This window comes from Chenopodium quinoa, unplaced genomic scaffold (assembly GCF_001683475.1).
Source record: "Chenopodium quinoa cultivar QQ74 unplaced genomic scaffold, ASM168347v1, whole genome shotgun sequence".
Lineage (NCBI taxonomy): Eukaryota > Viridiplantae > Streptophyta > Magnoliopsida > Caryophyllales > Amaranthaceae > Chenopodium > Chenopodium quinoa.
In genome coordinates, this window is record NW_018745082.1 from 1,953,114 (window position 1) to 1,970,067 (window position 16,954).

Here is a 16,954-nt window from a genome sequence, read left to right on the forward strand (position 1 = left end):
ATGAATTCCAAGAGGGTTATGTTCATATCTAGAACACATATGGGTTTTAGAAAAGTGAGAAAAACTCAATCAGGAAGTAGGATTGAGCAAACAGTGCTAAAAATGGTCAAAATTAGAACGCATATTTCTGGCTCGGTATTGGAAGAACTTGGTGCCAGCAAATAGAGGCCGGTGCCAAGAATTGTCTTTGGCGCCTGGCGCCAGAGTCAAATCAGTGGCGCTAGACTCTGTTTTCTGACGCTAGTTCCTACATGCCTCAACAGCTTTATGTTCTCGATAAAATTTTCCAGTTTCGCGCAGCATTATTTTGATCCTAGTTGTGAAAGATATTCCTCAAATATTCCTCAACAGCATTATTTTAACTCATTACGGATTGTCTTTCCAATGAGATTTTTTATGCATATGACAATAATGTGAATCAAAATTACGCACATGAAATACTTAGAACTATTCGAGTCTCAACTACTCATTCTAAATCATTGTCGAAATAAATTTCAGGAATTAAAATAGAAATCCTCCCCAGCAGAGTCACCAAAAACTGTAGGGAATATTTCAAGCATTATCCCTAGACTTGAACCCCACTGTGATCATACACTAAAGTACGGTGGCGTCCAAACGGAAAGAAGATAGAGCAAAAGAGTTGCCAACAAGTTTTAGGAACTTGTAAACCATTCACGAGGTAAAGGTTACACCCTTTAACGATCCACGAGATCGTCAACTCCAATAGGTCTGGAACCAAGACTGGTAGTTCTGGGATGAAGGTACAAATTCAACCTAAAAGAGATTGAACCTGCCTTAATAATAGGCCTCTACTTTATTCTGATAGTATTCATGTGCGCTTTCTAACTAACATGCAATCAATAGGATTAACCCTAAACCTGTTTATCTATGTTGGTTAAATATTAATGCACAAATAAAACTATTATTGGCGATCACTTGAATTATAATCATATTAACCCTAAACAAGATTATTAATTATCTTATTAAGCGTGATTCCAAGTACCAATTCCCTTTAAACATGCATAAAAGGTGTGATCAAGCAATAAAAATAAATATAATCAAGCAACATAATTATAATCATAACAATAATTATAATAATAAGAATAATCATCATAATCATGTTAAAGCATAATAATAGCAAGATTTTAGACATGATGCTAAACATCAAAGATCAAATATATAGCCCTAACATGATACTAGCATGCTATTAGGAAAGAAAATAGAAGCGTCATAGAAATCATAATTGACATTATATTCTTTACCCTAAACATGATACTAGGAACTTATTGTTGTCACCCTAAACATCAAATTAAGAAAAATATCCTAATATGATACTAGGAATCAACATAACAACCTAAACATGATCTCTATATCATATTAATTAAACAATTAAAGCACTTACTTGGATGTCTCGTACCTCTTTCTAATAACAAAATACACGCGATAGTAACTTCAAGGAAAATAATAAACAATTAAATTAAATAATTGAAAGAGAGATTTGGACCAAACCCTCAGAAATTAAAACCTTTCACGTTTAGGCGAAGACAACTTCGAACTTGGCTAGGTGTTTCTAGATCTTGTGAATGCGGAATTTTGTTTGCAAAAAGATATTTTAGAAAAGAGAGAGAAAGAGAGAGAGTAAGATTTATCTTAGAGAGAGAAGAGAATTAGAAAACTAGAGAGTTGATGGAAATTGATGATTTTTTTTAAGATGGAAAACGGAGGTTTTAGGAGGCTATTTATAGAGAAAATCAGCTAGATATGATAAAAAAAATGAATTAGAGTTTCAAAAAGAATAAAACACAATCGCAGCGTCAAACACGCGCGTGGCGCCAAACGCTGGACACTAGCGCCAGACGCTAGGCTTAGCGTCCGGCTCTGCAGAACAGTTTTTTCGGATTTTTTTTATCATATCTTTTGATCCAGATGTCCAAATAAGTCATATAATATGTCGTTGGAAAGATCTTGAAGTATACTTTCCAACCTAATTAGAATAAGATTAAAATCTTTTGTAGCTAAAAAGATATGACCGAAATAGTGGAAGGGTGTCAGTTTTGGATAGAGTTTCATATCTCATTCATATCTTTTTCGTTATAACTCGGATTTAATTTTATAATATATCATTGGAAAGATAATTTCAAGATCTATCCAACCATATAAGATTTGGATAAAGATTAAGAGGCACGAAAATAATATCTGAATATATTCCACTTTGTGCAAAACAAGGATTCTAAAAAGGATTAGTTTTATTCAATTTCAAACTCTTTGAAACATAATTATCAATCCTAACTCCATTAGGATTTAAGAGAACCTTCTAGAGTATTCTAGAAGACTATAATCAATCTTAATATCTTTAGGGATGATAATTAATAATAGGCCCTCCTCTAGATCATGGGGCCGCATATAAAAACCAAACCGGGCCCATTTTAGTATTTTTTCTATAACTTCGTCATTATTCATCGGAATTGGGCTTATAATATATCGTTGGAAAGGTCTTTTCAAGCCCTATCCAACTACACTATTATTGGACCCTTATCATGGACCAAACTAAACTGGAATGCACGTTTTTCATAAATAAGGTAAGAAAAGAAATATTTTCAAAAATAGAAAGAAGAGATATTTTAATAAAAACATCATCATCACTAGATTTTTCGCACTTTTGCTTTGTTCGATAATAAAATGACATGAAAGGTATTCATTACTGGGTTTGGTTTTGGGGAGACACATTTGGGTGTCTACAGGTAGCCCTAGAACCCAATGGATATTTGAGAAGTATGAAACTGAAGAAGAAAAGAAGAACAAGAGAGATCAGCAAGCATTGCATAAAAGGAAATATGTTGCAACAGAAATTGAATCAACGGAGAAGAACACAGAATAAGAAACTGAAATGTTCAAAATAGACTTCCTTTAGTTGTGAATGCAATGATGAAAACAAGCCAAAACCTTCACTACCACTACAAATTCCTACACTCAATTCAGGATTGTGTTGAGATTAAGGAATTGAATTGGTGCAAGTATGTGATACAAAGTCTGATTTCCACAGTACCTGGGTGGAAGAAAAACGCCAAGGGCTTTTTTAAGGGACCACTGCCTTTCTTGTTGGTATGATTTTCACTTTTGTAATTATTATTTATTTGTTCATATTTTAATGCATTATGTTCAAATGTTATCCCTGATTGTTCAAAATTGTAATTGTATATGTTCAAAATGTTTTTGCCTTATGTTAATATGAATTATACCTTGTATTCATATGTTCAAAGGTTTTGGTATGACTATTCAAAATTTTAATGCCTTATGTTCTTGTGTTTATTTAAAGGATTTTGGTTATGTTTGTTGAAAATTTTAATGCCATATGTCCATATGTTGAAAATTTTAATACATTATATTCATATACCTTATAACTTATATTTAGATGTTCAAAAGTTTTCCTAATTTTGTTCAAAATTTTAATGCATAGGTTTGTTTCATTTTGTTAAAAATTCATAATAGAATAATGTCTTGGTCTGCCTTTTTAATGGGACAGTTGTTGTATTGTGATCGAGTGCAAAAAAGAGGTATTGAGCAACCAAGGATATACCCAATCATTTCGGCTTGGAATAAAGATATGATTCAAGAGAGAATGAAATTGGAGACAAAGTCACAATTTGGATTGGGAAGTGTGTTACAAAGAATAGAAATACATGCACAACAACAAGCGAAAGTTCAACAACAAGACAGTGAAGCTTTGCCAATCAACAAGAATCAGCCATCCAAGGTTCATTTACTTTTCTTTTCAAAGTTTATTTCTATTTGTTCAGAATTTTATGTAAAATGTTCAAATGTTTTTTTTCTAATGTTCAAATAATAAATAATATTTTATTATTGCATTCTCAAATCAGTTAAATCTTCATTCTATAATTTTTGTTGTTCATAAACTTTTAATGCATGTTAAAAATACTGTAAGCTTATGTTCATTATTTGATGTTGAAATCAGGAGGAATTTATGGATGAATTGATGGAAATTGTCAAGACTTTGGGAAGTTGTTTGTCAAAAATGACTGACAAGTTGAAGCTAGGAAAAGACTTGTTCCCAAACAACATGATTATCAAAAATGTTGAAAATCTTATTGGAAAAAAATGAATGATGCTTCTAGTTTAAGTGAAGATGAAGCATTCTTTGGAACAGAGTCTTTCTTAAAGGCTATTGATCAGATTGAAAGAGAGTACTTGGAGAAGAAGGAATCTGAGAATAAAGAAGCAGAAAGAAGAGAAACTGAAAATATAATAGAAAAAGAGAAAGGAAAAGCAAGGAGAAAAGAGAAGCTAGGGGGGATTTCAAATTAGAAAAAGCTTGGTCCTTGGAAATTGAGGATCCTCTAACACCACAAGATGCTCAAATTGGAGCAAGTGTGGGTCCTATGGAAAGGGGTGAAAGTGGAAATCAGAGGGAATAAGGTGCTATTGCTGGGAGACGTACCCTTGATCTAACACTTACCATAGGTAGCAGAGAGAAAGGTCATGAACAAGAAGTGGAAGAAAGTGGTGGAACATCAATGGCAGTGGAGGTGCCTTTTCAAATGGGAGAAACTGGTGGAGCTGCAAAATCGTCGGATCTAGATTTTGAATACATATTTGATACTAGTGAGTATTCCAACATATCTGGAACCAGTGATGCAACACTTGATGATATTTTGGCCAACCCATTTTCGAAGGATTTTTAGTATCACCAAGGGTAATGTCATTCTATCTGAACATCACTAATATATGTAGTTTTTTGGGCAATAGGGTATAAAGGAAAAAGAAGATGATATGTAAATATTTTGGAAGTAATGTGTAACTTTTTGGAAGAAAAGGGTAATTTGTAATTTTTTGGACAACTAGGTTAGAAGCTGAAAAAGTCAGCATAAATATGTTAAATGAAATCAGATCTAGAACAACTACAAATATATATGTTTTATTAAGTATTGAATGATATAAGACTATATTAATTTTTTATGTTCAAATATTTTGTTTTAGATGCTCAAATGTTTTAACTGTATGTTCAAATGTACAGATCTAAAGAGGAAGCAGGAAAACAAAACAAAGTTTCTGAAAAATCAAAGGGGTAACTGTATAATATATATATATATATATATATATATATATATATATATATATATATATATGTTAATGTTCATTAAAAATAGATATAAAGTTCAGTTACATAAATATGTAGTTCAAAAAAACTAACCATACTTTTATATTGTTATATTAGACCAACAACAAAACAGGATGTTAATGCAAACAAAAGACCAAGAAGAGAAGAGATAAAATTGTCAGCTAGTCTAAAGTCCCCATTCATGATGAAATACAAAGATTTGTTCAAAAATGTTAGTGCAATGTATGCAACTTTGTCTGATTATGCATTCAGTGATGGGCCTAATGAGTAAGTTTTCTAATTTAACTCTATTGTTAATAAATTCATTAGATTTGTTCAGATAAATATTTATATAGTTCAAATAATAAAATAAATCTTAATTTAATTTTGTTAATTTTTTTCGTTGTATTGGCAGTGAGGTGTTGTACCGTAACGGAGATAATAGTGTCAACATGGAAGAAATGAAGACACTTGGAACAGATGCAGAGATCAATACATCAATTATTGATGCTTGGGCTCATATCTTGAACATCAAGGGCAAAAAAAATAGCATATACTTCTCCACAATGCCATACGTAAGAAAATAAATATTAAATATTCTCAAATAAACATGTTCAATAATTTTATGTAACTTGTTCAGTATATTTTTTTCAATGTTCATTATGTTTATAATGACTGCTCATTATTTTGAATTGTTAATTGCAGTTGATTGTATGCACAGACAAAGGTGCAAGTGCAAACACTACCACAGAAATAAGACATGAGAAGTTTGCACAAAGATTGCGCTATGAAATGAATAATAGTGGAATTCAAAACATAAAAAAATTTAGGGAATTCTTGTTTCCAGTGGCTGCATATAAGCACATCTACTTGATGTGTATCAACATGTACAAAGGCACAATTGATTTGATCGATAACAGAAAGCTTCCAATGAATGTGAAAGCATCTACAAAGTATGAAGATCATCCACAAAAGATGGTAAAGTACTAATTTTTTTTTATTCAATTTATTCTTAAGCTGTGTTCAGTAAATTGTGTTCAGGTGTTCAAATAATGTTTCATTTTGTTTATCAGCTAGAGGCTTTTGCATATTTCATGCGATAAAAAAATGCGGGAAGTGATGTTGCAAGAGTCTTAAGTTTCAAAACTGACTTGATCAAGATAAAATGGAGAATCAATTTGGTTCATAAGAATTGTGGTGTTTAAGTGATGAAACATATGGAAACATACACAACAGAGCCTTTGCTAGAATGGAATTGTGATTTTAAAGCAAATGATGTGAGTTTCAACAATAGTGTTCATATGTTTTCTTTATTTGTTCAAAACATTTAATACTTTGTTCATAATTATATGTTTTCTTTACATGTTCAAGTTGATCAAATCAGAAAGCTTAGGGTGCAGTATTATTCAGAAATAATTTTAAGCCTCACCAATAGAGAAGGGTACAGAATGAAATGGCAGCAAGAAAAAGAATTGAGGAGAATTAATATTTAGATTTAATGACATTTCAAGAAACTGTGATTTTATTTAATGTGTTTGAATTTTTAGTTTGAATTGAGATTGACTTAAATATGTAATATTTGTAGTGTAGTTGTTGATATTAAGATTATGTTCAAATATTGAAGTGTAGTTGTTCATTTTATAAAATATGTTTGTCAATATTTTTTTTGTCTAATAAAAAAAAATAACAAACAATTTAAAAGTAATGATAAAAATATTCGTATATATTGAAAATTAATAAGAATTTGAATTTTGTTACATATTGAAAACCTATGAAAATATATTCATATATAATAAGCACCTAAGAATTACTTGTCTTGTCAAACATTGATAACATTTTATCATAATTTGAAACATTAGAAGATCCAACACAACGAGACCCTTCATTCCTTGCTTTGCGACCAGCATCAAAATACTAAAAACACAAAAATTCAAAGAACAATACTAAAAAAAAAAAAAAAAAAAAAAAAAAAAAAAAAAAAAAAAAACAAAAATATTCAGAATAGAGAAAGAGAATGTCCATACTTACTTGAAACCATTTACTAGTCTCATATCGAAAACCTTTGTTATGACTCACTTCAGATGATTTCCTTTTTTTACCTTGACAACCACTTGAAACCTAACAAAAATTAAAAGTTCAGATTATAGTATAAGAAGTTCAAAATAAATCTACAAAAGTTAAGTGAAAAAGTTACATGTCTTGTAGAAGACTGAGAACCAGTTGATGGAAAGTAAGTTGAAGATTGATGACCAATAACCTACAGAAAATTAAGATTAATTCATAATTTAAAATTAGAAGTTCAAAATAAAAAAAATTAAACAATTCAATATAATAATTACATTTGATAAAGGTGGCTGAGTAGCTCTTGAGAAAGATTTTATATTTTTAGCTTGAGATCCACATACCTACAAAACATATAGTATATACATAAAAATATATATACTAATAAATTATTTTTAAAAAATGTCAAAAATGTTAAGACTAAAGAGGTTAAATTTACAGAGGAAGACTGGGTATTAGTTCTTGGAAATGTATTTGAAGCTTTTGATGAGGACGGCTGAAAAGAATTAGGTCCTGGAATATTATTGGATGATTGTCCTTCAAAAACCTACAAAATTATCAAAAGATCAGAAATAAAATACAGAAGTTCAAAATATATAAAAGAAAAATCAATAAAAAGATACATTTCTTGAAGAAGACTGAGAAACAGTCGCTAGAAAGTTAGTTGAAGCTTGATGAGCAAAAACCTATAGAAAATTCAAAATAGTTCAGAATATAAACACAAAAGTTCAAAACAAACCAAAAATAGTTCAGTAAAAAAATTACGTTTGATAATGGTGGCTTAGTTGTTGAAAAAGAATTTGAAGCTTTTGATGAGGATGGCTGAGAAGAATTTTCTGAAGCTTGATGACCAAAAACCTAAAGAAAAATCCAAGTTAGTTCAGAATTTAAAAACACAAATTCAAGAAAAACTTAAAAAAGTTCAATAAAAAAATTACATTTGAAAAAGGTGGATGAGAAGCACTTGAGAAATTTTCAGAGGAAGGCTGAACATTAGTTGTTGAAAAAGTATTTGAAGCTTTTGATGAGCATGGCTGAGAATAATTAGGTCTAGGAAAATTGTTGGATGATTGACCTTTAAAAACCTACAAAATTAACAAGTTCAAAAGTAAAACAATAAAGTGCAAAAAAAAAAAGAAAAATAATTACATTAGATGAAGATTGCTGAGTAGATTTAGTTGAAGTGTTACTATTTTTGAATCCTTTTCCATTTGAAGCTTGGAAACCAGTTCTAACACCATCACCAAAAACCTAAAAATAAAAATGAAATTAAACATATATAATAGAAAATTATTAAAAAAAACAATTGAAATGTTCAACAAATACTTACATTTGCTGATGATGAATGAGAAGCATTGGTTGAAGCTTTACTATTTTTACTTTGAACATTCTTTCTCTTTGGAAGAACAGAAAGATTTGAACCTTGTGTTGTTGGATGTGAATAAATCAAAGGATCTCCATCATCATCTAAAACCCGCAAATAAAATAAAATTATAAGTTATTCAATAAAAAATGACAGAAGTTCAGATAAATAGAACAGGGGTTCAAAAGTACCTCAACAACCAATTTTTGGACAGTAGCTCTGGCTTCATCTTTATATTTATCTACTTTCTTTTTCCAACCCTTACCTTTATTACACGCTTTCTCAACAGTACTTTTTGGCCTGTAGTTTCTCTCACCCTTTTTCCTAGCTATTTTTGGATTGTTTATGAACCCTTCTTCATCAACTTCTTCATTAGCTTCTTCACCAACTTCAACATCTTCAATATCAATTGGACCTAGCACACTTTCCACCTTTTCACGTAACATTTGAAAAGTATACTCAGCTTCAGTTCTTGCTAAAATATCTTCTTGACATGATGTTACTAACTGAACATACTTCCTAACCATTTGAACTCTCCAAACAGTAGAAGGAACAACTTTAACATCTTGACATGTATCTTCATCAGAAACATGACTACACATAGCCTTCTTAGTCCACCTCTTCACTATGTACTGTTCTGGTATCTTTTGAACACAATGAATATTACATATACGAAGAGAGTGTCCACATAACAACCCCATTTAACTCCAATACTTACATGTGCAATTGATGTTGAAGGTAAATTTCTCATAAGTAACTTCATGCCTTATAATGTCCTCATTTTTCCTCCAAACATAATAACAAATAGTCTCATCATCTTAATGCTTTCGCTCTTGACAACATTAAATGTCTTTTGCAAATTGATCCTCAAAAACAACATACACAGAAATAGTATAAATCTCCCTAGAGTGTATGAGCAAACGAACATTAGCTACTGCAAGATGACGGTTACCCGTCAAAAAACGGAAATCTTGCTTACTTTCTTTACTCCTCCACTCTTATATAACATCAAGAAAAGTACTATAAAAGTCACTCAAACCATCTGTTTTATTCAATCTATTGGAAACATAATGATTTGTTGTTTCACTCCTATGGGATGACAAAACTCCGCCCGAAAAATAATCCTTTGAATAAGCAGGACACCATTTTTCTTTGATATCATACAAGTGATTTAACCAATTATTTTCTGAACACTTTTATTTTGTCATCATTCTATCAAAAACAAAAAACAACAAACCAATAAACAAAATGATAATATAGTTGTTCAAATTACAGCAACAAAAGTTCAAAACATAAATAATACTGTTCACATGCACTTGTTAAACATGAAAAGTAAAAATGTTGAAATTAAATAATTAATAGTTCATATATAAAGAAAGGTTCAAAACTTAATACATTTAATTCAAATATATAACATTAATGTTCAAAAAGAAACAAATCAAGTTAAATTCAATAAAATTAAGTCCGCAAATATGTAAATGTAATAGTTCAGATTTCAAACAGAAACAGTTCAAAATATAAACTAAAAGGTTCAAATAAAATTAAAAAAAGCTTACCTTGGCAGTAATGTGCGAATTCAGCAGGACTTTCACAGTACTTAAGAAAATAATCGAATACTTCTGGAAACCCTTTCAATATTCTGAGTCCTCCTATATTGGTCTTTGTATTCGTTCTCACCAAGGTGCCAAGTGCACAAACGGTGCCGAGTGCTTGGAAAAATTTGTCGAATTGCTGCAGCAATTGAAGGGGCTTGATCAGTCATTAAGGTTATGGGGTCTCGACATCTTCCCATAGATCTCATAAAAGCCTCAAACAACCATACAAAACTGCTGGTCTTTTCATCAAGAACAAAACCCATTCCAAACATGACATTATTGCAATGATGATTCATACCAACAAAAGGGGCACAAATCATGCCATATTTGTTAGTTCTATAGGTGGTATCGAAGACCATCAAATCACCAAAAGCTTCATAATCCCTTCGCATTCTTCCATCCCTACAAAATACACTACAAAGGGCATGATTTCCACCGACCTCAAACTCATAATAAAAGTCACTCTCTTTGGCTTGTCTTGTAGCAAAAGACTGGATCAAAGCATTACAATCACCACCTTCTAATCTGCAAGCTTTTTCAGTAGCTAAAGTGTTGTAAACATCAGTAACAGTGTAGCATAGATTAGGAGATCCACCAACTTCTTTCCTTAAAGCGCGAAGAGAATCCGTAACCCTAACCCCACTAGCCTTTATAGTACTTATGAACTTCAAATGCTCACCTTGAATTTTCCTTTGAGACCTAAGGAGATGTCTCTTCTCAACAGGTATCATAGCATGATTGTGATCCATATTGTGTTTAACAGCAGTCCAAACACCTTTCTCATCAATAACAAAATCAATGTAAGCTTCACAACATGTACGGCAATCCAACTTAGAAAACTTCTTAGGCACCTTAGAAGAAGTATCTTTCAAACCAACATTTGAATATAGGTTGTTTCTACCTCTCCAAACACTTGAATTACCAACATATCGAACTTTCCCTTTCCTAATACTAAATCCATGCCTAAATGCATAATCATTATACATTTCATATGCCTCCGTATCACTTTTGACTTGTTTCCACTGCAATTCAGACTTCTCACTTTCCTTATAAACAACTTCATACTTATAAACTGCAATAAACAAACAAAATGCATAACAAACATTATTAAAGTTCAAAAATAAAACAAGAGAGTCCAAATAAAGGGATACGATGTTCATAATTACTTGTACATTCCTATATTTATAAACATACATGATCAAAAGTTCAATAAAATAACATAAAGGTTCAAAAGTATAATAACAGTGTTCATAATATTGTAAAACTACTAATAATATGACTAATCGAATTATAAACAAATAATATTCATAAATTTCATCAACAAATGATCAAATTCATCACAAATTAATAAAAAACAATAAGAAATCTAAATCAATTTAAAAATACAACTAATTAAACCTAAATATTATGCAATGTTCAGAATCATATTAAACTTCGGATACAGAAATCAAATTCAAAACACTTTGAACTAAAATTTAAGTATATCTATCAAATTCTCGACATAAATTGTTCAACAAGAAATCAAAAGATGCGAATGTTCAGAATCAAGAATTCATGAACAGTTTAATAAACAAATGATCAAATTCATCACAAATTAACAAAATACTATTGCATAATCATATTAATCAAAATCTCTTCAAAAATTCAAGAAGATTAAAAGAAATAGATCAATAGTTTGATTACTTAATCAATTAATCAAAAATCATATTATGCAATGTTCAGAATCATATTAAACTTCAAATTTCAAGAAAATCAAAAATCAAATTCAGAAAATCACAATGTCATATCAAATTTTAGCAACTAAATAAAACTTAATTATAGAATGAGTTCAAATCAAACGATAATTAAAAATTCAAATAATTATCAATAATTAAAAAGTAATAAAAAATTACATTGGAAATACCTAATTAACGAATATTATCAATTAAAATAAGAAATCTAACCTCCAATATCAAGAACTTCAGGTACATGAATCAAATCCATGGCGAAGAAAAACAATGAAGAATAGAGCAATAAAAAATGGTGAATAGAGCACTGAAATAAACGGAGAGAGAAAGTAAAGGAGAGAAAAAATTGATGAGAGAAAACTAGAGGAGAAAGAAAATCGACGAAAGAAGATTTTTGAATGATAATTGAAAAGAAAAATTTGAGAAATTAGGAAGGAATTGAAAAAGGAAAGAAACGCGGGAAATAATTGCAAAATAAGAAACTTCAGCTCGAAAAGAAGAAGCTACATGGCAGCGTGTAATTGGTGGTGCACACAAAACTATATGCACAAGTAGGGGTGAAACAAATTTGGGTTAAAACCGAACCAAACCGAAAACCGAACCGAATAAGAAATATGGTTCGGTTTTTTTTCGAAAGTGGTTCGGTTTGGTTTTGAAAAAAAAAAATATTTCGGTTTTCGGTTTGGTTTCGGTTTTAGAAATTGAAAAACCGAAAAAACCGAACAAAACCGAACAGAACCGAAATTTCAGGCCCAAAAGCCCCCTAGCCCAACACTTTTACCCTAAGTATATAAAGGAAAAAAAAAAACCCTAATCCCTCACTTCCTCTTCTTCTCCTGATCTCACCTCTCCGCCCTTTCTCTCCTCTCTTCTCTTCTCAGAATCTTAGTTCTTCCTCTCCCTCCTTTCCTCTTCTCAACTCCGTCCTTTCTTTCTCCTCTTTGATCTCTTCTCCATCACTCTGTTCTCCTCTTTTCCAACGTTATTAAGTTTATTTACAACGTTATTAAGCCATCAACTGAGTAGCTAAGGTTTTTCATGTCAAATTCATCCATGAAAACACTAGATCTAGTGTTTTCATGGTCGAACTTGACCTTTAAAACCCAAATTCGAGGTTTTTCGGTGGAATGTGAGGTATGTCCTCTTTTTCTTAATTTTAATTTGATTTGAATTTTTTTTCCTACTTTATTTTTATGGTGGCGTAGCCGTGTAGATTGAATTGCGGTGGTGATAGGTAGTTGTGGGTCGATCTAGGGTTAGTGTTTGGGTGGAAAGGATGAAGGGTGGTGAAATAAGGTGGGTTGTGGGTTGTGGTGGGTGCGGATCTGGGTTAGGGGTGGTGATAAGGTGGTTTTTGGTGGTTGTTGTGGGTGGTAGTGGTGATAGTTTCTATGGGTGGTTAGTGGTGGTTAGTGGGCATTGTTGTGGGTGGTTAGTGGTGGTAGTTTCGGTGTTTTTTGGTAGGTTAGGGTGGGTGGTAGGTGGGTTTTAGGTGGGATGTTTGTATGGTTTGGTTTGGTTCAATTTTAATTGGTGTGGTTTGGTTCGGTTTTTTTGCAAAATGTGATGTTTAGGATGCTTGAGAGGAAAATTCGGTGCGGTTTGGTTTTTTTTAGGAAAACCGAAATTTAGGTGGTTTGGTTTGGTTCGGTTTCAAAGCTAAAGTGGTGCGGTGTGGTTTGCAAAATCAAGAAACCGAAATTTGGTGGTTTGGTTTCGGTTTGGGCAAAAAACCAAACCGAAAACCGAACTTTCACCCCTATGCACAAGGGTGCATATTATAATTTGCAACAAAAAGGAGTGTCACAAATCACAATTTCTTGTACAACAAGGCGGCCCAAAACTAAAAAGCAACATAAAGCACAAAATAAAAGCAATCAATTTATGCATCTCACTTACACAGAACAACAACACAGAAAAAACTCGAGCTAATTGAAGAAGTTCAACAATGGAGGAAGGAACAAAGGTCATTCCACATCAAATTGGAGGAATCCACAACGATGCTCTTCGATTCGGTTTCCATGGCGTCAAGAGCGAGATTCTCGAAGCTCATCCTCTACAATCTGCTGTTCTTAAAGTACAATTTTCTCTCTCTTCATTTTCATCTATCTTTCTCTCTCTTCTGTTATTGATGATTATTTCATCGATTTAGGCGGAGAAAACTCAGCAAGAGATGAAGAGGAAGATTCTTGCTAACACTTATGGTTCCGCTCTTCCGCTTAAGATGGACCTCGATCGACAAATTCTTTCTAGGTTTTCTTCTGATTAGTTTTCTATTAATTTTTTCTATTGATTTTATTGTTTTTAATGCGATTCAATTTCTGGTTTTGTGATTGTTGTAAATTGAATTTGTGAAAAACCCTAATTTATATGAATTTCGGGCGTTAAGATGTTGAATTTGTTCATTTTGCTTAACTAAGGATTGTGGGCATCTACTTAAAGACTGAATTAGTGATTGATGGATTTATGTGATGGGGTTTTCGGGTGGATTTGTGGGATTGAAGCAGGGTTTTTGATCAGTTTCGCTAGTTAGGAATTAATTAATAAGAAATGTTGTGAAATTATGTGAATGTCTTGGTTACTGCTGTTGGGTTTAGACCTGCAAGTGAATCTGCAACAGCTTTATGAGGTAGTGTTAAGCAGATTATTGTTAAAGGCTAAACTGTGGGTTCGGATGTGGTATATTAAGGTTAAAACTTGAAAGGCTAGAACTATGACATTTCAGCTGATCTATCATGACTGGTGAGGTGATTATGCCTTATGAATGGAAATATCTGAGTTGGAAAATGGAAATTGGAGAGTGAAGATCGCAGCTAATAAAGTACGAGTATGCTTGTTGGGATTACCACTGTTTCTTTTGGGTTTGCTATCAGTGCCAGGAAGGTTAGATTAGAAGTCTATGTATCTTTGGTAGGTGTTGAGAGAGAAGATGAGGGTTTAAAGTTCTGTAAGTGTGTTTTGAGCCAAGTTGCTAATAGTTAATAAAAAAAAAACTTGTTTGAAACAATTTTTAGTAATATCAATCTACAGATGTTACTAGTATGAGATTTTCTAAAGACTAATATGTAAGTAGTTGACATTGGGTACTCATTAAAGGGACTAGCTTTGGAGAAATTATTGCTTGGTCTAGGACTATTGCTCCCTCTATTGTGAGGAAAAAGAGCATGAGCCGAACATTGGTTGAATATTGGAGTAGTTTCTTTCTGATGCTCCATTTTATTTTTTTCAAATTTTAGTTGCCCAAGCGTATAAGCTGGATTCTAATTGTTTTTTCAGTCATTTGAGCCGAACATTGGCTAAATATTTGGAGTGGTTTCTTTGATGGTTTGCACTCTAATTGGTATCATTTTGCTAGTAAGGTCTGAAGTTTGAATTATAATTTTTATATGTATAGAGAATAGGAAGCACTGAAGCATACTGTTTTAACTTACAATTTACTCTGAATTTCATGATCACATCACTCCCAAATTTTCTGTTTTAATACCCGTGGGTTGGGGCAGCATATTCATGTGTTGCTTATCGATATCTATTGTATTTATCTCTTGGGCTATGTCTTGCATGTCTGTAGAGACCCATCATCAATTAGGTAAGTTGTATATTCTTAGACCTTTCTATTTCCATGCTAGGTTGTTCATGATGTTCCTATGTTTTACTGGTCTTTAATTCTGGACAAATACCTATCTTAAACAAGTGTCATATAATTTGTGAAAAAATGTACCAACTGTAGTGCTAAGCATTATTGTGACTCCAATCTGACTTACCATTTTTCTTTTACTTTGTTTTCTATGCTGTTGGCACATGCTTCACTAATACATAGTATATGAGCTTTTGTTGCTAGTCTTTGACTTGCATGTGCTAAAAAAGGGATCTGGTAGGAAAGTGATCTGAGTTCAGCTGATCATGCAATTCCTTATTGTTTTGCAGGTTCCAGAGGCCTCCTGGACCAATATCATCCTCTATGCTAGGGTTGGAGGCAGTGACAGGAACGTTAGATGATATTGGTTTTGAAGATTATCTGAACGGTAATAAAAACACGCAACTTTAATTGTTTTAACAAAATATGTGCTTCTCTTATTTGCCCAAACCACGATATAGTTGGCAGAACCAATAGAGTTTAAGTATTTACATTGATTTTCCTCTTTGTACTTTGGATGCAACTGATATTCTTTGCAACTTTTAACTACACTCTGGTTTTTATATGTTATTACTGAGGTACCCACCTGCTTGATCTTTGATCACAGTACATTCACTACAAATCGATAGCATATTAGTATGAGAATTAATAGTTTGAGCTATTTGTTGGTCTCATATCTTGTTCTGTTGCAGATCCACGTGATTCAGAATCCCTCCGAGTTCCAGACATGCATCATGGCATGGAAGTTCGTCTAGGCCTTTCTAAAGGACCAGTTGCCCCGTCTTTCTTCTGATGGGTTACTATTGTTGCTGGAGATGTTCTCAAATAGTTGGAAATGGATGTATGAATGATCTTGCTATTGTTTCCTTAGACATCTAACTCTAGTGAGACTTTTTGTTATGGAAATATGTCAGCTTGATCTAATGGAGTATGAATGATCTTACATTTAAATTTTTATGCTTCCAATAGTTGATCCAGTTTTCCTCTTTTGCATGCTTATGATTTTTTAATACATATATGATGCTGTTGGCTTTCCTAGCAAAAACACAAGCTGGTTGTCTGAATTTTCTTTGCTTAGTAAGTTAGTAGGAAGTGAGACTCCATTTGATTAAGGGCCTTGTGAAAAGAGACTCTCACAGGATGTAAGCTGACTGTGAATTCAGGTCTGATAAGTTTATCAGTTGAATGATTTCTTCAATTCTGGAATTCCCCAACACTATCAAACAAGAAATTGCTCCGACAAAAAGCAGAACATTCAAATTACGGTTCTAAATTTCTTTTGGTACATTAATGGTTTATTTCTCTATTGAGGCTCCATAGAAGCAAGCTTAAATCTGGAGCTTGACTTTTAATACTACTTTCGGTCCAAATTAATCGCAACTTTGGAATATTTTATATCTCACAAATAATACCACAAAGTTGCGAGCAATTTGGACCGGAGGTAGTATATCGAACTTA

The 16,954-nt window shown here is 32.2% G+C and overlaps 2 protein-coding genes across 2 annotated transcripts; one reads left to right on the top strand and one right to left on the bottom strand.

The window, feature by feature from the left end:
* Positions 1-9,382: 9,382 nt before the first annotated feature.
* On the bottom strand, positions 9,383-12,118 carry LOC110709903 (protein FAR1-RELATED SEQUENCE 5-like). The gene is made up of 4 exons (XM_021888163.1): positions 12,079-12,118; positions 10,363-11,207; positions 10,097-10,271; positions 9,383-9,537 (listed from the first exon to the last, which is right to left on the bottom strand). The coding sequence occupies exons 1-4, from the start codon at positions 12,116-12,118 to the stop codon at positions 9,383-9,385; spliced, it is 1,215 nt and encodes a 404-aa protein (XP_021743855.1).
* A 1,571-nt stretch (positions 12,119-13,689) lies between these two features.
* LOC110709924 (cyclin-B1-2-like) lies at positions 13,690-16,489 on the top strand. The gene is made up of 4 exons (XM_021888181.1): positions 13,690-13,939; positions 14,015-14,115; positions 15,787-15,884; positions 16,189-16,489. Exons 1-4 carry the CDS (start codon positions 13,811-13,813, stop codon positions 16,287-16,289), a joined length of 429 nt encoding a protein of 142 aa, XP_021743873.1. The 5' UTR covers positions 13,690-13,810; the 3' UTR covers positions 16,290-16,489.
* Positions 16,490-16,954: the final 465 nt, after the last annotated feature.

Excerpts from the sequence above, each read along its gene's own strand:
- LOC110709903 (XM_021888163.1), bottom strand. The coding sequence starts at position 12,118 with ATGGATTTGATTCATGTACCTGAAGTTCTTGATATTGGAG. Across the intron at positions 11,208-12,078 it reads TGAAGTTCTTGATATTGGAG|TTTATAAGTATGAAGTTGTT; the intron begins GTTAGATTTCTT and ends TGTTTATTGCAG. Across the intron at positions 10,272-10,362 it reads ATGAAAAGACCAGCAGTTTT|CAATTCGACAAATTTTTCCA; the intron begins GTATGGTTGTTT and ends CAATTGCTGCAG.
- LOC110709924 (XM_021888181.1), top strand. The coding sequence starts at position 13,811 with ATGGAGGAAGGAACAAAGGTCATTCCACATCAAATTGGAGGAATCCAC. Across the intron at positions 13,940-14,014 it reads TACAATCTGCTGTTCTTAAA|GCGGAGAAAACTCAGCAAGA; the intron begins GTACAATTTTCT and ends TCATCGATTTAG. Across the intron at positions 15,885-16,188 it reads TTTTGAAGATTATCTGAACG|ATCCACGTGATTCAGAATCC; the intron begins GTAATAAAAACA and ends GTTCTGTTGCAG.